We start from the raw sequence: 21,080 nt of genomic DNA on the forward strand, positions 1-21,080 counted from the left end.
GAAACACACTCAGAATCACCACAAGCAAAGAAGCAAGGAAAAAGATACCAGTGATTAAAAAACAAAACAAAACATAACCCGCTGCAAAGAACAGATCTCTTCTATACATGTAATAGACAGACGTGCAGATTCAAGGCAAATTAACTCCACATCAATTACTACTCTAGCACACACACACACACACACACACACTCACCAATAAAAGGGTCCAGAGAGTCAAAGGATAAAATCTGGGGACAACAGACAGAGATAATCACCATTATCTGGGCCGGAATATAGCCCAGTTGGAGACTGGTGACACGGACAAGGCCAGTGAGGTGAAATTCAAACAGCAAACATGCTCACCAGATGAAGCATCCGATAGAGAGAGTCACCGCACTTGGCATCATTTTCCATCCTGGGTTTGCGCTTTATTTTCCACAGTGCAGACATCATCAGAAATCTGTGCTCACGGCCATCAGTTCTACCACCTGATGGGTTCTGCACAGAAATGCAAGTTTCTCAAAAATACTCCGAGAGCCCCAAATGCCTTCCAGCTCCGCTGAGAGCATCCTTTTGTATGAATATACTATGCTGGCTCTCGCGTGAAAAACCTATGGCCACATCTCTGAGAAGCCGGGGCAGAGCCAATGCCACCCGCAGGCAGCACCTGCTTCCCGTCAGTCCCCTCTGGGAGGCTGTCAAAGGCTAAAGCATAGACAAGAACTCATGCTCCAATTTCACCTGGCTAAACAACAAAAGTTCCAGAAACAGACAGCCCAACAGGCAGGAAAGCAGAGCCCCGGTACTTCCCCGTCTCTAGCCTGCAGCCGGGATCCGCTGATTGGCCAGCATCCTGCCCCGCAAAGGAATATTTAACCTGCCCAGACTCCCACAACTCTGAACGCCTCCCTCTTCTGCTCTCCAACACAAGACACTTCTTTAAGAAAGAAAAAAGCTGTGCCTGGTTTCACATTTTGCACTATTGCTGGGTTACAAAAGCAGATACTTCTGAGAACATGACAAAAGGAATTTAAAGAGAAAAACCTTCTGAACATGGAAATGTTCAGAAAAGGACTATACTATATTAGCTAAAAGGCACACAAAATCACAGCCCCCAAGGTGCCTGGAATGCAAGACCCAGGACTCCCCTGACCTGCGCTAATTCACATTCACTTTCAGAAACGAGTTTGCAAAGGAAAAGCAGGGGAAGGCAGACCAGGAGCCAGTGGCTGTCACCCACAGTCACCAGAAGACAGGCTGCTAAGCTGCCCCTGCCTGTGGCAGCCCCACCCCCAGCCCACCACTGCGACATTCCAGTGCTACCACAGTGCAACAACAATCACACAATTATCCACTTGCTCCACTTCAAAAGGCCATGTACAGCAAAATCTGCTATTGAAAGAAACTCGGAAAAGACACAGAGCTTCTGTTTATCCTAAGATTGTGAAGAATGGCTCATTTAAGAAGAATAGAAAGAACAGCGTTAAACCACAGCCCCCAAATCAATAGCCCTCTCATACTCAGCTGGAATAAAAATGATTCCTTATATCTATCTTTTCATCCATCTATCTATCTACATTTCTGACACCTAGGCTGACACATTCAGACAAGCCTGAGGTCCTCCTGCCATGTTCAGATAGCTCACAACTTACAAACCAATTTGGAATTTATTCCAGAAAAGCTACATAGAAATATAGGAGTTGCACCAAAAACACTTCAACCTTCATAGAAAGATAGCTGTGTGTTCTTACTTCAGATCATACAAAACGCAGGAAGAAAGATAAAACATTGGAAAATATTCCAGAGAGTAACCACTGTGTATCTAGTAAAATATCTTGTACAAGCCTTAATAAATCAATTTATTCTTCTACAAAGTCGTAGACTTTAACAAAGTGACCAGAAGGTAGTTATTCCAAAGCCATTACCACGAGGCCTTGCAGCCACCTTGGGTTTCACCCTAATTTTGCCATCATAGAAGTGTGACAAGTTGCTTAACCTTTGTTCCATTAGCCTCATCTATAAAGCAGTGACAATGGCTTCGTAATAACAGCAGCTCGTCAGTAACAGAGAAAAAACATGAGCATCTTAGGGATGCTGTAAGGACGAGCTGAATTCTTACAAAACAGTGTCTGATAAATACATTAAGTCTTACTAATCACTCATTATTAATAATACACAGGAGGACCAAGTTCCCATTCTGCTTATTCAAAATATCACAAACAAGAACTCTAATTCAAAGACTTATTTGGGGGTCGTATGACCAAATGTTTGAAATACAGAAGGAAACACGGAGAGCAGGCCCAAAGCAGGAGGTATTTCTCGGTACAGGATTGACAGTGTTCCCTAAGGGAAATGCAGTGAAACCCCATGGGAACCGCTGCCTGAGCTTTACAGACACTCCATCAGTGCCCACACTTGCCAGGGGTGGTGCTGCCTGCCTGGTCGCCTGCCCCTCTCTGTTCCATGGCAGCTCAGGACTGAGCCCTTGGAGGAGGAAGGATGAAGTCAGAGACATTTGGGATCAGTCAACACAGCCCTGGGGCCTCTTCCTTCCTCTCCGCGGCCAGGAGCTCGGATTATAGCCGACTCTGCTTTGGACCTCATGACTCACTGTTTTGAAAATGGAAACAATTTCTCTTAAAATCCACTAGAGGATGAGAACATTGAGCCATTACAATGAGGTAAAAATGATCCAAGTTAAAAACTATTCAGAAATAAAAAGCTTTCAATCCATGAAAAATGGGTATTTTCCTGAATCTAATTAGAAATTGAACAAAGATTTTATTCTAATAACTTAATACCTTTCCAAATATCTTGTGCTAGCAGAGAGGTTTCTCTTGAAAACAACTGACCTTTCTTTTCCCCAAAATGGGAGAAAGCAACATGGAGGTGATGTGAACAAAAAGCAACTTTAGGCAGTTTTTGTTTAGCTTTGCTTTTATGGTTTTGAATGAAACACACATTTTCACTGGTCAGCTTTTTAATTAATAATCAAGAACATAAAGCCTTTCACTCTACTATTAACTATTAACCTCCTTTCATATATTCAACTTTCTGTTATTGTGCTCAGTTTTTAAAAGATCAAGAATGATGATTCTATGACGGAAAGATAAACAAGCATGGCACAGTCAGACAGATGTACTCAAGAAAGCCCTACAACAATAGTGTTGAGTTTCTACAATGACAGTTCTGGGACCAGCATCGTGGCAGTGCAGAAAGCTACTGTCTGTAACGCTGGCATCCCATATGGGTGCTGGTTTGAGTCCTGGCTGCTGCACTTCCCATTCAGCGCCCCGCTAATGTAGCTGAGAAACCAGAAGATGGGTCAAGCACTTGAGTTGCCACCCAGTGGGAGACCTGCAGTGCCTGGCTCCTGACTGGCCTGGCCCAGCCACCGGAGAGTGAACTAGTGGATGGAAGATCTTTCTCTCTATCTCGCTCTCTCTCTCTCTCTCTCTGTCTCTCTCTTTGTGTGTGTGTGTGTGTGATCCTTTCTCTCTGTAAGTCTTCTTACAAATCAATCTTTAGCTAAGTAAATAAAATGTCAGTTCCTATCTGACTAACATATTTCCATTATCAGAGTGTTTTCCCCTATGACTTGACCCACTCAATAATCCAACCACCAGGAAAAGGTAAAATCAGGCTGATTTTGCAGATGAGAAAATAAAGGTTTCAGTATGCAGTGATGTGGTTTGCTCAGGTTCAGTGAGTGCTAAATGTCAAATGAAAAATGGAGGGAAGGGAACCAGCAATAACTTTGTCAATAACAGGATAAAAGAGACCAAGTGCAGAAGTACCAACACTCAGGATTGTTTTTGGGGAAGAGTGTCTTTTGCACAGAAGAGACACAGTGTACTTAACACAGTGCTGTGTTTTGGAAACTCTGATGAGAGGGGCTGTTGTTCCAGGGGCTTCTTTAGGAAGCGAAGGAAACAGGATGACTTACAGACAGCGACTGCAGGGTCTGGCACCAAAGAGGTAGGCAAACTCTATCACTGTGCTCAGCCAAGAAAGCATCCATCTGGATTCATCACCAACATCATCACAACAGAAGTTTCTCTCCCTTCCATGTAGATGGTGCTCACCTCTAGCAAGAGCTGAACACACATGCCTCAGAAGGAGTTCACGACAGGAACCCCAAGCTGCAGAGGGTAGAGCTGACTCAGTCACATGCATCCTCCCACACAATCAAGATGGAAGAAGGAGATAGGACGAAATTATGATATTAACGCACAGCTCCAGCAGGGGCAGAAATTAAAGAAAGGAGGCTGTGTTGCATTATGATTGATTTCTGTCCTGTACCCTCCATCTGGGTTTGTTATCAAGGCTGTCATTGGGATTTCACATCCTGCTTTGCAGTAATACCTTAGACAGAAAAGCACTCGGTCCCGTGGAGGGGATGCTGGGCCACACACAGCTGTGGAGGTGACGAGGCAGCTGTGCCTGCTGGGTGGCTTCAGACATGAGATGTGAAAATGAAAAGCTCTCACCTTGCTGCTGTGATCAATCTCATCTGAGGATTCTACGTCCGGCCCCTCGGTCTCCTCCGGAGCAGTCTCGCCACTGCTGCCCTGCTCGCTGCAGAACCTGTGCCCTGTCAGACAAAGTACAGGGGCTTTTTAAGAACCTTCACGATCCATGATATATACAGGTATAAAATTTATACATCAACCAATGTTAAAATTGTTACAGACTGAATTAACTTCCTCTCCTCAGAAATGTTCTGTGAAATCCCTAACCCCAAAGTGATTGAATTTGGAGTGTCGGGGGGAGGTAATGAAGATGAGACTCTCGTGGTGAAATCAGGACTCTTGTAAGGACAAGAAGAGACCGGAACTCCTACTTCCGTTCTCCACCACGTGAAGAGACAGTGAGCAGGCAGCTGTCTGCAAGCCAGAACAAGAGTCCTTTCCAGGATGCTCAGTGGGCCAGCATCCAGATGGGAGGACTTCCCAGCCTCTCCAAGATTGTGAGCCAACAATGACTGCTGCTTAATACGCTCCATCCATGACACTTTGTGACGATAACCAAGGCTAAGACTGCCAGCCAGAAGGCAGCACCAGATGAGGTCCCTAGACCTTATAGGCCAGGACTATGAGCCAAACTAAACCTCTGTTCTTTACAGGGTAGGCTGCTACTGTACCTCATTCTAATAAAGAAATGCTGCTTAATACACAGAGTATCCAGATCCGGGCGAGCGTGCAAAACACAAATTTAGAATCAGTAGGTATGTCCAAGATTCTGCATTTTTTTTAACCAAGCTCTGAATGATATTCATCAATACTGCAGGTCTACAAACTACATTAGGGACAGAAAGACCAAGAATGTTTTAAAACCTTCTTTAGGGCCAAGCATTTGGCACAAGGTTTGGGGTGCCAGGATCCCATGTTGGAATGCTTGGTTTGACTTCTGACTCTCTTTTCAGTCCAGACGTTGGTAATGCTTCTCCCAGGAGTGCACAGGTGCTGGCTCACGAGTCTCCATCACCCACCAGGACCCAGACTCAATTCCTGACTCCCGTCTTTGGCCTGGCCTAGTCATGGCTATGGCAGGCATTTGAGGAGTGAACCAGCGGATGAAAGATCTCTCTCCTTTTCAAATAGGATAGACAGATAAATGATAGTCAGACAAACTTTTAGGAAAAAGAAGTTCTCCAGACGCATCTCACAAACCAGTTCTTGGAAAATATCTGTCTCCGAGTATGCCCAGCCCTGAATCAGGGATGATGGTGCTGGTACCATAATCAGGTAAGAGAGTAGAACCTGGGGTGGAAGGAAAGCTTAGATGAAAGCTCAGGTCTGCAAAGGGGCTGACTTACTCCATGACCCTGTGCGAGAGCTATTAGCTGCTTAACTGCTTATCATCATGTTTTCAAATGCCAGGCTTGCTGAGGTTAGAGTAGGGGCACTGATATCTGAGTAAGCCTTGCCCCATGGCTGCCTGGGTCTCCCTTTCTCTGGAATTGAAGCACCCTGTGTGACTTGGAGGTTTCCACCTGCTCGCCCCTTCTCGCTCTGGCTCTTGTATTTTCTCACACTTCTTGGTAGCACTCACTCATTCTGTAACCTGTGACAGTGGCCAGAGAGCTCAGCTTTCCAGCTATAGGAACAATGACACACTAAGTACTAGATAAGGAGGAGCCAAGACGCCCAACTGATGGGCGCTCCCTTCATACTGCAGTCCAACAAGGGCAAACCCTTTGAAGTTAAGTGTTGGCTGGGACATCACTTGTAACCCTGCATATCCTACACCACTTAATCCGTGCTTGGGATAGGACAAACAAAATCATGGGAGAAAAATTCCAGGTTCTCATTTCCAACAATCCTGTGGGTTGTGTATTCTTACTTCTATATAAACCATAGAAATTCTGCATAAAACCTCATTTTAACACAGATCTGAGTTCCAACAAACCCCCAAAAGTAAAAAGAAGCCTAAGAGGCTTGAGTGTCCATGCCACGGTATCCATCAAACCTCAGCGCCAGCGTAATGCTGCCCCGAGGGACTGGGAACCTACTGAGACCAACACGAAAAGTTCTCTGGGACAGGAAGGTGTGCTTGGGGGGTAAATTTGCCATTAAGCTCCCTGGTTTCTGGGCAATCAATACCTTTAGGAGCCAAGTTTCTATGATCAACAGCATCCCCACATTTTCTTCTTAAAAGCAGCATTCCTGCACTTGGGATACACCATCCTGCAGCCTTTTAAGAACATTTTTAAAAGATGTATTTATTTGGAAGGCAGAGAGACAATAGAAAGGAAGTGGATGAGTGAAGGGGGAAAGGAGAGGAGAGACAGATAAGAACTTTCATCTGTTGGGTCAGGACAGGCTGAAATCAGGATCCTGGAACTCAATCCGAGTCTCTCCCACGGGGGGAAGGAGCCCAACAACTTGAGCCATCACTCACTGCCACCCAGGCGGAGTACACAGACCTTAGCAGAATGCTGGAGTCTGAAGAGCGAATGGGAAAGAAACCTAGGGAATGTGAGTCCGAATAAGGACATTTAAGCCTGCACCAAACATCTTCCCCAAGTCCTTGGTTTTATCCTTAGAGCACACAAGTTCTCACCCGACCAATCTGAACCCAAGCAGATCACACCAACAGCACTTTTCTTAAAACTAAAAATTTTCGGGAAGAGTAAAAGGCCACTATCACCAAAGACGATTTCAGAGAAGAAAACAAGATTGGGGTACTTTCCCTACCAGATATCACAACATGATAAAGCTGCGGTAACATGAGGCAGTGCAGACGGGTCAAAGAGACAGGTCAACGTGGAACTGAAACCCTACCCACACATCGAAGTGTGGCATTCAGCACATGTATCATCCCTGGCCAATGGGAAAGGAACTGAATGTTTGCTCAATCTTGCTTTGTGCTACAGGTGAATTACATGGAGAAAGATAATGTTGGATCCTAACTCTCAAACTTCACAAAATCAGTAGGAGGCAGGCATCAGCCACAATGCAAACAGCTCAACTGTAACTCTTTGAGCAGAGAACACAGAAGATGATGTTTGGTTTTTAGGGAGTGAAAGAAAGGGTTTTCTTGAGCCAGAAACGCGGCACAGTGGGTTAAGTCACTGACTGTCATTTATCCAATAATTGGGTTATGTTCTGATTGCTCCACTTTCAATCCGGCTGCTTGCTAATGCATTTGGAAAAGCAGGGGGAGATCTCAAATGCTTGGGCTCCTGGCTTTGGTCTGATGAAGCCTTGGCTGTTGCAGTCATTTCAAAAGTGAACTAGCAGATCTCTCTCTCCATGCCTCCCTGTCTCCCTCTCTCTAATATCACCTTTCAAATCAACAAATCTTTTAAGGGGCCAAAGATTGAAAATCACATTTCAAAAAATCAAAACCTTCTTTGCCAAAAGGCACCCTAAATGCAAAAAGACATGTCGAACCCTAAGAAAAGCTATCTTCCACATCTGTTTCACAAAACACAAATCCCTAAAATACAAAACGACACCTCCAAATCAACAGCTACAGGTATGTTCGATTCTAAACTACCTGTTACTTTACCCCACGAAGTCATGATTACTACCCTTAAGTGAAGATAAATTTCAAGCCTAGGCCTCACTGGGCTTGTAATTTCTGATCCCGATCCCCAAGAATTCTGAGCCGACCACAGAGTCAACAAGCTGGACTTTAAAGAATGAGAGGCCTTAAGGAGAGGAGGCCCACCCAGCAGGCCAACCACCAGGCATGAGATGGAGCCCCACCTAAACTGTGGAGCCTCAGTCAAGCCAGGGCATGCCACAGTCTCCTGAGCAACTCCAAGGACAAGAGCACAATGGGCCTGGGCCTGGCCCAAACTGCTGAGCCACAGAAGAGCAAGTAAATAAAATGGTTGCTTTGCAATGGTTTGTTACATGGTACCAGATAATCAATAAATGACTCAGGGAAATTACATCAGCAAAGACAGCCAGAGAGGCAGCAACTGATGGTAGGATGGTTCAAGACAGATGGAACAGAAAGCACAAATTGGGAATTCCAGTAGGAGGGGCAGGTTCTTGATTTATGTTTTAGAGTCTTTTCTAAATAGCTCCAGCTTTCAGGCTTAAACAACTTCACGTTTGGGGGGATACCTGTTACACAAGCGCTGCTTTACAACTTGCTATTCCACCTTCCCCTAGCAATAAACAGTGAAGAAATCTTCTTTGTTCCAGACATTCTCACCACTACTCCCCCACCCCTTCCTGAATTTCCAGGAACAATATCCCAGCAGCCCTGCTGCCTGAGAGAGAGAGAGAAAGAAAGAAAGAGAGAGAGAGAGAGAGAGAAAGAGAGAGAGAGAGAGAGAGAGAAAGAAAGCGTGGAAGCAGACACAAGGGCCAGCAGTAAAACTCAGAGGCAGTGGGAGACATAGCCAGATCAAGGGAAACAGCCCAATACCTCCATGCGAGTCTGCATTCAGATTTGCCTGTGACTGCCTTAGTTTAGACACATTCACTTTAACTTCAATCAGGTCCTGTGAGACCCAGCTTTAAAGAAGCAGGAAAACCAGCTTTGCCTTATGAGGCCTATTAACATCGTGTTCAAGGCATAATGTTCAAACACTGCCAACTTGAAATCCATTACAATGCAGATATTTTAAGGCTCCTCTGACACCCGACTTTAGATTACCTGAGGTGGGGAAAAAAATGATTGGGGTAGGGATGAGGAAAGGTTTGGCATTGTCAATGAAGATTTTTAAGTGGTTCAATTGTTAGGCTATGATTGTATTTTGCCTTCCATTCATTTTCACATTGCATGGCTATTAGGATTTTACAGGAAGGCATTTAAAATAATTTCTTAGAAAAATAGTATTAAAAAATAAATCAAGGGGTTGGACAGATAGATCAACTGGCTAAATCACTTGCCAGAAAGCACCCACATGCCATCTGGGCATCGATTCATGTCCCGGCTGCTCCTGCTTGTGGCCTGCCATAGCATCAGAGGACGGCCCAAAGCCTTGGGACCCTGCACCTCTGTAGGAGACCCAGAAGAAGCTCCTGGCTTTGGACTGGCTGTTGCAGCCATTTGAGAAGTGAATCAATGGGACCATTCTGTCTCTGCTCGCTGTAAATCTGCCTTTCAAATAAAAATAAAATCTTTTATTAAAAATACATGTTTCCATGAACTTCTGAATAGTCTTCATATATAGAATTTCAGTTTTTTGCACCCAAATAAGCTTATCTTTTAATTCTAGTTTTTCCAAGAACTTTTTGGAGTACTCTCGTGTGTGTGTATATGTTTGAGCCTGCACACACACAGATCCACACACACTGTTTAAAAATATGGGGAGTGCTAAATATAAACCGGGGGGAGGGAGGGAAGTCACCTTGGGTTCTCCTTGACAAATGATGTCTTCCCAAATTTCTCCCAATGTCAGTATCTTTGCTTCCTGTAGAGAGAAATTTTAAAACCCAGAAAGCGTGGACACTGAGGCTTTAGTGATCTCATCTACTTGCTGTGAAAGGCTGATAGAAGGCAAATTTATGCTCTTGAAAAATATAAAAATGGGGGCTGTTAAGCTGTGAAACAACGTTTTCTTTTCCACATGGGATTTGACAAGTGCCATCAATCAAAGTTCCCTGAAATGCAGACAGGCGCGCAGCTCTCCCTGGCCCTGTGCTGCGTGACAGCAAGCAGAGCGTGCAGCTTCCGGGGCCGGTGGGCTCTAACTGCATCAGCAGACTAGGGCGCGCATCCCGCCTGGCACACTCAGCACTCCTGGGAATCTGGAACACCGGAGTGCATGTGTTTGCAGGGAGACAAATCCGCACAGGTCCTCTACCCTGGCTGCCCTTCCCCGCCGCCTGACTGCCTCAGTTTGCACACTGGAGCACCAGTGCAGGCTCATGCCCCACCGGACGAGGCTGGCAACTCCTGTCCACCCATGACTGCAGCCTACAGATTGCTGGCAGCTGACTGCGAGTGTCCTTGGCGGTTCCCGACCTGGGATCCAGGTGCCTCCGATTTCCACGGCTTCCACAGGAACCTGCCCCAGACAGCACACATCCCTGAATCTCTGTCCTGCAGGAGGGACATGTGTATTCATGGTGGACCAGAAGCTTCCATTCCGCCCCACAGAGATTAGCCTGAGGTTTATCCAGGAGTCTCACTCTGCAAGTCCAAGGTTGGCCCTAATGACCATTAGTACGCAATGGGCTTTCTCCAGCTGAATGGCAGGCATGACCACTCTGCACACAAGAGCACCTTCCATGCTTGCAGCTTGGCACTTCCACTCCAATACTGCTAGCTCCTTACCCAGAACCACCTAGGTCCCCACCCTGTCCAGCTGGTCAAGCAAACTGCTAGGGAAAGACATGAGAGCTGGGATCAATACAGCACTAAAATCAATGTGAGTTCTGACAGCAGAACTGAGAGAGAGAGAGAGAGGGAGACAGAGAAAATAGAGGTTTGAAGTCCTAAGCATTCTTGGCAAACTGAGATTACCATAACTTGCATAAAAGCTGGAGTTATATATAATGACTGAGTAAAATATCTTTCTCTCCATGGTGAATTTTAGCAGTCTACACCTTCTGCAGGAACAAATTTACTCAGAGTTGGGAAAAAAAAAACTCAACACACAAGAAATATGTACTTCTTTCCTTGTCTCAAAAGGAGATAGGGGCAGAGAATGGCAAAAAAGCGTATCTGTGTTGGAATTCCTTCAACAATCCTTAAGAACATCTTTAATTATGGGCCCAGCGCGAAAGTGTAGTGGTTAAAGTCTTTGCCTTGCACGTGCCGGGATTCCACATAGTCGCCGGTTCTAATCCCAGTGGCCCTGCTTCCCATCCAGCTCCCTGGCCTGGGACAGCAGTGGAGGACAGCCCAAGGCCTTGGGACCCTGTGCCCGTGTGGGAGACCCGGAAGAACTCCTGGCTCCGGATTGGCTCAGCTCCAGCCATTGTGGTCACTTGGAAAGTGAACCATTGGACGCAAGATCTTCCGCTCTGTCTCTCCTCCTCTCTGTATATCCGCCTTTCCAATAAAAATAAATAAATCTTTTTTTTTTAAAAAAGAACATCTTTAATTAAAAAGATTGATTTAAATCTAGCTTGGCTTTCCTCTCTTGCTCTTTCAATATTTTCCCAACTAGGTGGCAGGTGAGTTCCTTCTGATAGGGTAAGCCAGTGGTTTGCAGCTGGAAGACTCTGCCACCCAGCGGAGAGAGGACAACGTCTTTAGATGTGCTTGGCTGGCACTGCATGGGGGGCGGGGCACTGCTGTCTGCCAGCGGTCTGGAAGGGCACTGCCGTACACCGACCCCCAGGGCAGAGCCCGACAACAGCACGAGCTGGCACAGACGTGCACCGCGCGGCATGAGCCTGGAACGCACCACAATTCACACAGCAGCAAGAGGATTTAGGAAAACTCACAAACGCAGTTTTGCACAACTTCTTCCTCCAGCTTCCCTTCACTCTGAGGAGTGTGCAAGAAAAACAGCCACACAAGGACCTTTCTCTGTCCTTCACATTCTGCCAGGATCCGTATAAACAAATGATTGAACAGAAATTTAAAAAAAAAAAGCACCAGCAGTACAATTTCTTCTTGTGCTTTTATTTTTCTTTACGGAGAGGAAGAGAGACAGTGAGGAAGATTATCCATCTGTTGATTCACTCCCCAAGTGCCTGCAATGGCCGGTGCTGCGCCGATCTGCGCAGATTTGAAGCTGGGAGCCTGGAGCCTCTTCTGGGTCTCCCATGCAAGGGCAGGGTATCAAGGCTTTGGACCATCCTCCACTGCCTTCCCAGGGCGCAAGCAAGAAGCTGGATGGCAAGCAGGGCTGCCAGGATTAGAATCTGTGCCCATATGGGATCCTGGCGCGTGCAAGGTAAGGACTTTTGCTGCTAGGCTACCGCACTGGGCCCAGCAGTACGATTTCAACAAGAACTGAAGGATGTCAATGGCCACAGACAGGAAGCTGAGACTGAGAGAACACACAGAACAGGTGGTCCTGAAACCCACATGCCACACCGCCTTCCAACACCTCCAAGAAGTGAATATTGAGTTGCGAAAGGGCGCTGAATGATCTCAGCAATCAGGTCGCAGAATTCACTGCTTTGTGAACCATCGCTTGCCTGTATTTTCTTCTTTCTTTCTTTTTTTTTTTAAGATTTATTTTATTTTTATTGGAAAGGCGGATATACAGAGAGGAGGAGAGACGGAGAGACAGAGGAAGATCTTGTGTCTAATGATTCACTCCCCAAGCGACCACAATGGCCGGTGCTGCGCCCATCCGAAGCCAGGAGCCTTTTCCGGGTCTCCCACACGGGTACAGGGTCCCAAAGCCTTGGGCTGTCCTCCACTGCTTTCCCAGGCCACAGGCAGGGAGCTGGATGGGAAGTGGAGCTGCCGGCATTAGAACTGGCGACCATATGGGATCCCGGCACGTGCAAGGTGAGGTCCTTAACCACTATGCCATCGCGCTGTATTTTCTTATCCTAACTAGTTATCAGAGAATGTACATGTTTCCCATGGAGGTAGCAGAGTGAAAGAGAAAATTCCATAAAAGAACTATCTTCAGTTAGCTAGGCCAGAAGATCCTCCCGTCCTGAGAGACCAGCTCACATAAAACACACCGAGTGAGCATATGGTTGGTCTATTCTAAGTATGTTCACGACGTCTGCAATTGTCACAGCAGTGTAATGGGATGGGAGCAAGCAATTAATGCCCATGTCAAAGGTGAGGACGCTCGGGCCAAAGAGACGGAAGTTAATGAACCCTAAAATGGACTCAATCGAAGGCACGCACTTCCAGAGTCCGCTCTCAGCCACTCGGCCGGGATGCTTCCACACAGAAGGAACACACCTCTACGTATGAGAAGGAGACTCAGAAACAACGCAACCTGAACTGCAAATCAGGCATCTCCCTCGGAATTTCCAGGGGAGGACGTGGCCACGCCTGTGCACACGAGCGAGTGCAGCCCTTGCCCAACAGGCAGCAGCTACTACTCACATGGACCCTGGAGACACTACAAGACTCAGCCAAGGCTGCCAAACAGCCCGCAGGACCACCTTAACATGATTCCCTGAATTCAACCTGGAATCTGCCATTCCACACGCCTCCTACTTTCAGTTGCTTCCCAGGGTGCAGGGGTTCTCCCCTGGTCTCTAACTGCAGCTGTCTGCCACTGCCCCACTAGGGAGCCTTTGAGGTGCCTTCTTCCTGTTTCCTTGCTGCCTCTTTATCTTTCACTGTTAACTGGGGGCCAGGAAGTGGAAGTAATCAGCAGGTGGGGAGGGAGGAGACGGGGTTGGGGGGCTCTCGGTGTCCCTGCCCTCCAGCCTGTTCAGCGGGGTTGTTCTGCGCCAACAAGATTTTAAATTCCTCCTGGATTTCCGCATTTCCAAGCCAATTTAGAAAACTTACAAGCCAACACTGAGACTTGACTGTCCTTGTTTTTTCTGGATCTTTCTGACTCCCTCGTTTGACCAAGTAGATTTTCCTCTGAAGTATCTTTTTTTAAAAAAGACTTATTTATTCATTTACTATTTATTTATTGGGAAGGCAGATACACAGAGGAGAGAAGAGACAGAGGGGAAGATCTTCCATCTCCTGACTCACTCCCCAAGTGGCTGCAACAACTGGAGCTGAGCCCATCTGAAGCCAGGAGCCTGGACTCCCATGTGGATGCAGGGTCCCAAGGCCTTGGGCTGTACTCTGTACTGCTTTCCCAGGCCACAAGCAGGGAGCTGGATGGGAAGTGGAGCTGCCGGGATTAGAACTGGCGCCTATATGGGATCCCGGTGTGTGCAAGACAAAGACTTTAGCTGCTAGGTTACCACATCAGGCATTCTCTGAAGGACTTTTGAGCACAAAGCAAAATATGAAAAGGTGAAGCACCTTCGAACAAACAACGTGACGTAACTTTGGGCACAGCGATAGCACAGTCAGCATCGTGCTCTCAGCATTGATGCCCGACACACAGTTCATATTTAACTAATGTCAGTTCCCAGTTACGGCCACTGAGTTGGGAAAACAGAAGCAATGAGTAAGTCCTATAGAGCCGGTTCCGAAGCTGCCGCTGTAAGCTCAAACAAGGATGGCGTCAGTGGATCTGGTTCACAGCCTCCACGGGGACCTGCGCTGCAGAAGTGAAAGACCAGGAGGATCAGAGGACAGTTGCTCAGTGTAGCAACTCAGGGTAGCAGCCTAATGGCTGAAGTCCTCACCTTGCACGCACTGGGATCCCCTATGCGCACCAGATCATATTCCAACAACCCTGCTACCCATCCAGCTCCCCGCTTGTGGCCTGGGAAAGCAGTCGAGGATGGCCCAAAGCCTCGGCACACTGCACCCGTGTGGGAGACACAGAAGAAGCTCCTGGCTCTGGATTGGCTCAGTGTCGGCTGTCGAGGAGCTGAGTGCATCAATGGATGGAAGGTCTTCCTCTCTGTCTCTCCTCCCTGTATCTCTGACTTTCCAATAAAAGACACTTCACTTTGCGACTACCACTACAGAAACAGAAAAATACTGATATTTCTAAACCAGACAAAAATATACAAATATGCTTATAATTTTAAGCTTTACTGAAATTTTAAGTAAGCATGCTTATTCTCACACGTACGTGAATGTGTGAACCTAGTCCCAAAAAGTCAAGATTTTTTCCTATGTGTGTATACATAGACTGATATTTTCTTAACAGATGGAAAAATACAAACTGAAATATTAAGAGTGACTGTCTCTGCAGGACTAATCACAGGGAATTTCAGCGACAGTTGGCGTCAGAGTAGGGCAAGGTCTAACTGTAAGAACCAGGGTAGACACCCCTGCTGGTGCAGACTCCGAATGCCTAGCACAGGCACGCAGCTCACAGCAACGGGAAAGCAGGAGGAGACAGTTACAAGCGAGTGGGAAGACAGTCCAGGAGAACTTTATTTACAAAAGGAAGAGGTGGGCTCTTTTGCTCCCGGGATTATTGTTTTTTAACTCTTCTATCTGTAACCCATAGGGAGATCAGATCTTTTAAAAAAAATTAGAATAAAATTGAGTCTCTACCATCCCTTGTAGATCTAAGCTCACAGACACTTTTAGGTAATCTAACATCGTACGGCTCCAAGTGACGTTATGAAAAAAGAACAGTCCGTAGAACATGAAATCGATGTAAAGTTGGTTTGGTGGGGAAAAAAAAAAGCTGAGATGCTTTTCTAATATGCTTAAAATATCCCTTGTGATGCTGGACTCTGCATTGTCCATGCTTGCGGCGTCAGGAGACATTTAAAAAGCAGAGTAATGAATTTATGACTAATTGCGAAGGATTATACTAGGGGGGAAATCGGGGTTGAGGGGTGTTTGGGGAGAGGAGAAGGTAAATCTGGGAGCCCTTAGAACTGTATCATGGAATTAAAAAGACCCCTTCTATGTATGAATCGACTCCTGTGGGATTGAGCCTGCCATCTTGTGGTCACATGAAAGAACAGCATTCATGATCTCAATTTTTGATTTAAGTGTTCACAACTCATGCGAAATGATCTTCTAAAGCTTCTAAAACATGTGAGTACCACAAGGATGTAGTGCCACAAGGATATAATGACGAAAAGTACTCAAATGTCTAAGTCTGAACAATTTTCTGAAGCTTTGGCTTGTTAACTTCTTCCAGGAAGCCACTGAACAAAACAATGAAGGACTGCATGTACAGCCGCTGCTTCCTGAACCAGACAAGCTTGAGAGGATGATACGAGAGGGGTGACGGGACGGAGAAAGGCCAGTTACTGGGGATGAAGTTATAGTCAGAGGGCTGCTATTACACAGCAGGGGGACGCTGGACCCCAATAATAGACTATAAATTTCAGAAAAGCTAGAAGAAAAGACTCTGAATGATGTCACCCCAAGAGATGACACATGTCCGAGACAGAGATGTGCCCCAATTCCCAATTTTCATTTTGCAGTATCCATGTGTCAGAGCATCACATGGCACATCACCAATAGGTACAATTATGTGTACTATTTTAAAAAAGTTTTCTTGAAAGAGGTAACTTGAAAGAAAAACAATGGGAGGCCAAGAGAGCCCAAGTTCAACAACTTAGAGACTTCGAATGCTTTTTCTTTAAGCCTCAAACTATGAAACAGAAAAGATTTGCCAACTTGCAGCTATTCGACCCAAATCCTAGAACCCTGGAGAAACAAGATATACCAATCGAAGCCGCCTGTTGGCTCACTGACTCACCCACTCACTCAACAAGAAGTCGCTTGTGTAGGGAACTCCATGCAAAGAGCCAGGGAGACGAAGATAAAGGACTTCACTCCGGAAACGAACTCAGACAAAGTGACAGAAGCAAGCAGGAACAGAGCCCGGGCCTCGGGCCCGGAGGAAAGACACATTTGCAGGCAAGGGAGGTGACTCTGCAGGGTCCTAGGAGGACTTCCAAGGGCAGGTGGATTCCAATAGAAGAAGCACGAGGCTGCCAGAGGGAGAGAGAGGAAGAGTGGCAGATGGGGTAGGGAGGGGGTTCCGCCGGTGGGCTCGCGTTCAGACTGTCGGTTGGAAGAGCCCAGGAGACAGAGAAATCACAAAAAAGTCCTTCTCCCACACAGGAGGGAGAACAGGCAGGGTTGGGTGGGGATAGTGAAGGCAGGAACGGGACTCAGTTTCAGCTTCTCCCAGGGTCCCTGGTACTTCTGTGTCTCCACATCTCCACCCATACCTTGTTCCCAAATGACAGACAATAACGCAAGAACTATAAAGCCTTCTGTAGGTGCCAGGCAGACATGTGGCCAACACATACTGCACTACAAAACACTAACACACAATATACTCCCCGCTCTCCTGAAATCTCAACAGGAAGCAGTGGTTCACATGTCAACCCATCTCACTCACACACCTTCTACCTCCAACCAGTGTGAGGAAGCACCCAAGCCCCCGGCTTTCCCAGCCCTGGCTCAACTGAGGCCTGACTTGCTCCCTGCACAGGCGCAGCCATACCTGGGTTGCTGGTGAGAAAGGTGAGGGGGCTCTCGCCGAGGTCTGCAGGGCCGTCCACCCGGTGCGGAGGGTTCTCCAGCAGCTCGGCTCCTCCTTCCAGCTCTGGGTAGGTCCTCAGCAGGAGGCTCAGGGCAGGCTGCGAGAGGAAGCCTTTGAGCATGGAGGAGTTCAGGGTCCCCGCGGCATGATTATTGATCTCGAGAATCTCATCTCCGGCTTTCAGGCCTGCCAACGCAAGATGGAAATTTTTTTTTTTTCATTTTGCAGCGCATAATCAGAACACAACTACACGGATGGGCTCCTGCTAGAAAGAGAACAAGGCAAACTCCCCTGCTGTGGGCTTCTCTACCCCGGGTACTGCTGCAAACAGGCGCGAAAGTGAGCACGAGGCAATCCACCTGGGCCTCTGTTCTGGAAGGTTCTATACTCAGGGGTTACTGTGTGTTCATCTTGATCTCAATCCATTAATTAAGAAATCTGCTACTTTAAGGTATATGTGAGAGATATCTGTCTTCATGAATACGAACTCTCTTTGCAAATACCAGTTCTGGTTATCTTGTGGCAACTGTAAAGGGGAGAAAATAGGAGTGCCCTCTGACTCCTGCAGTCAATATGCTTGGGATGTGTGTAGGTGGCAGTGAAAGTGTGGTGCGGTTGGCTAATGTCTGTGGATTATTTCTATGGAACCAAAACACTATGAGATCCTTCTGGCACCTGGGGAGAGAAGTAAGGTTGCCTCAGAAAACCAAGCCTAATCGTTTCTGTTCCTTTCTTCTCCTGGACTACACCAGAGCTTTGGGGGCATGCAGTTTGTATCAAATGCATTTTGGGAAGCAAATATAGTCCCCAAAGAGTGTGTGTGTGTGTGTGTGTTTCACAAAGTTCACTGGGAAAGGTGCCAAAGTTTGGAACCCAAAGGAACAGCCATGAACAAGCCCAACCTAGAGGAACAAAACCATGTCACTGACCTCAGGGCTTTTGGAACTGGTACTGAAAGAACATTCCTGAGAAAGGGAGAGGTTATGGAAGAGCATGAAAGGAAATGAAGCATCCTTTCAGCAACAGAAGTGAAAAGGAGCCCTGGTTCTCCCTCCATTCACTAAAGTGCAAAAACAAACCAGGGAAAGGAAGTGAGTGGAAGGCAAAGACAAAGAGGAATTGCAGGAGTGAGGCACCTCCCAGCCTCTAGGCCACCTGTAATCCCCCTCCGATTGTGTAAAAACATGACTCTCACTTTCCAGCTTCATGGAGTCACACGCCCTAGCCATCCTCACTCAGGTTTTTGAAATATTTGAAATCAGTTTATTCTCATAAAATATGCTGAGAAACCTTAAGGATGGGAAAGGGACTGCAAGAGAAGTGAAAATATCAGAGATAAAGATTCTCTGAAACTAAACACTTCACATTTTTTGATAAGATCCTTTGGCTTCACTGTATTTGAAAGTGAAAACAAAATTGCTAGTTTAGATACACACATATACAGCCTATCAACTCTTGGAGGTAAACATTTTTTAATTTTTAATCTGAGAGTCAAAGAAACAGAGTGTTTCCGCCTGACAGTTCACTCCACGGATGCCTGCAAAGTCTGGAGGAATAAGGTCGGGAGCCAGGAACCCAATCAAAAGCTCTACCTAAGGTGGCAGGAACCCAAGGACTTGAGCCATCCCCACTGCCTCCTAGGGTCTGCATTAGCACAAAGCTACTGTCAGGAGCAAATGCAGAGCATCAAATCCACTTACTCCAACATGAAACGTAGGTGCTCTTAACAAAAAGACACTTTTAGTGACAAGGCAAAAGAGGTTTTATAACAGACTTCAATCCTCCTCCTACGTCTAAAAAACAACAAATGAGCTATTTTCACAAGAGAAGTTTTTGCTTGCTAATGTCTGGCGGAGTAGCAGCACGTAAGAGGCAGTCTCAGGGAAGTCCCGTCCAGCTCCCAGCCCTGTGAATGCGGCCCTTAGGATTTCTGCCTTACTAATTAAGTGAAGGATCTTGACAAAAGACCATGCTGAATACCCCTAATGGCACTAAGCTCCCTGAAAAATGTGCTTGTAGGATACACACAGAAGAGCAGCAAGGAAAGGAGAAGGCTCTGTGAGGACAGAGGCAAAGACTGGAGTGACTAGAACACATGCTAAGGAAGGTACAGATCTGCCAAAAGTGGAAGAGGCAAGAGCGTCCTCCCGCAGAGGCTCCCGGGGGGCACGGCCTGTGAGCACCTTCACATAAGGCTCCTGGCTTATTCAGATGGGTAAGAAAATCAATTTGTGTTGCTTTAAGCCACCCCATCTGTGATGCTTTCTTACGACAACTCTGATGAGTTAGTAAGGGGCTGCTTGTGAGTTATTCTCCAGCGCTATGAACAAGAAGGCACTGTGCTAGGTCTTGTCCCAATGGCACGGTGTAATGGGGACCGTGGCAATACTGAAATTCTCCCAGCCTCGGTTCTCTCATGCACTAAGAGGGACAGATCGGTTAAACTAGATAATCCACATAAAAGTGTGCTAGGCAAGTGGCATGCTGAGGCTACCTAATGGACATCAGCTCTCATTATTGTTAAAAAGATTAATTACTTAAAAGCAGAGAGATGAGGTGGGGTCTGGGAGGAAGACATAAAGAGAGGAAAGAAAGAGGAGAGAGAGAGAGGACAGGGGACAGAGAGAGAGAGAGAGGGAAAGTGGGTTGGGGATAAATCTTACATCTGGTTCACATCCTAAACTGCTACCAACAACTGAGGCTGAGCCAGGAAGAAGCCAGCAGCCAAAAGCTCCATTCAGGACTCCCACATAGGTGGCAAGGGCCCAAGCACTCAAACCATCTTTTGCTGCTCTCTAGGCACAGCAGCAGGGAACTAGAGAACTGGTTGGCAACCGGAGCATCCAGGATTCAAACCAATGCTTAACATGGGATATCAGGGTTGCAGGTGGCAGCTTGGTCTGTTATGCCCTGGCTCTCATTATTAACATTCGATAGAGGAAAACTTTTCTAACAGAAAATGGTAGCCTTCTCAGAAACAATTCCCAACTAAATATAGGGAAGGTGTGATGTGGCCATGCTATCTAGTGTAATGTAACACATGGCCATCTTGACTAGACTCTGTTCTGTGTGGCCACAAAGAAAAAAACTGTGTAACAGCTGAGATGCCTGATCCCAACCTCAGGTTAACCTTTAAAAACTAACCTCAGCTGAGTAGAGACACATAAGAAGCAACACATGTAGGCTCAGAAAGATCAAGTCCATGATCAACATATAATCAACCATGAGATCCAATGAAGAGCAGGGCGGTGTGCAGGGCAGTGTGTGGAAGTGCAAATCAGGGACCTAAACAAAGCATAGCTAACAAAGGCTGAATTAATGTAAACAGGCCCCATGAAGTACCCTGCACTAGACTCTCTCTTGTACTACATTCTGGCCATTTTCACAGGGATGCTGCTACTTAGTCCATGACCAAAGGAGAACGACCAGAGCTAGATTTCTTACAGTATAATGAGCAGATACAGGAGTTGAAGTGCTGGATCTGGGAAACTTAGAGCGTACAATAAATGCACCTTTATTAGGATATTTAAGAAGGTGGTCCTCCATTAAAGGCTAGATTTAAACTATTCCATACATCTTTCTTAACGCTGCCTTCTAGAGACCAATGTGTTGGCTCAACTAGCTTACCCTCTGTTTGCAAGCACCGGCA

The 21,080-nt window shown here is 46.5% G+C and overlaps 1 protein-coding gene across 5 annotated transcripts in view; it reads right to left on the reverse strand.

The window, feature by feature from the left end:
- Positions 1-21,080, reverse strand: part of TIAM1 (TIAM Rac1 associated GEF 1) — a 198,993-nt gene that overhangs the window by 38,162 nt on the left and 139,751 nt on the right. For 3 of the 5 annotated variants that reach the window (XM_040980719.1, XM_040980720.1, XM_040980721.1), the window contains 2 exons: positions 17,393-17,617; positions 4,473-4,576 (listed from right to left, as the gene is read on the reverse strand). In XM_040980719.1, the coding sequence (XP_040836653.1) occupies positions 4,473-4,576; positions 17,393-17,617 (329 nt within the window). Of the gene's footprint in view, positions 1-330; positions 2,339-4,472; positions 4,577-17,392; positions 17,618-21,080 lie in introns of those variants that run through there. The other 2 variants (XM_040980723.1, XM_040980722.1) reach the window with 2 other exon arrangements.

This window comes from Ochotona curzoniae, unplaced genomic scaffold (genome assembly GCF_017591425.1).
Source record: "Ochotona curzoniae isolate NIBS_2020 unplaced genomic scaffold, NIBS_Ocur_1.0 contig_3498, whole genome shotgun sequence".
Lineage (NCBI taxonomy): Eukaryota > Metazoa > Chordata > Mammalia > Lagomorpha > Ochotonidae > Ochotona > Ochotona curzoniae.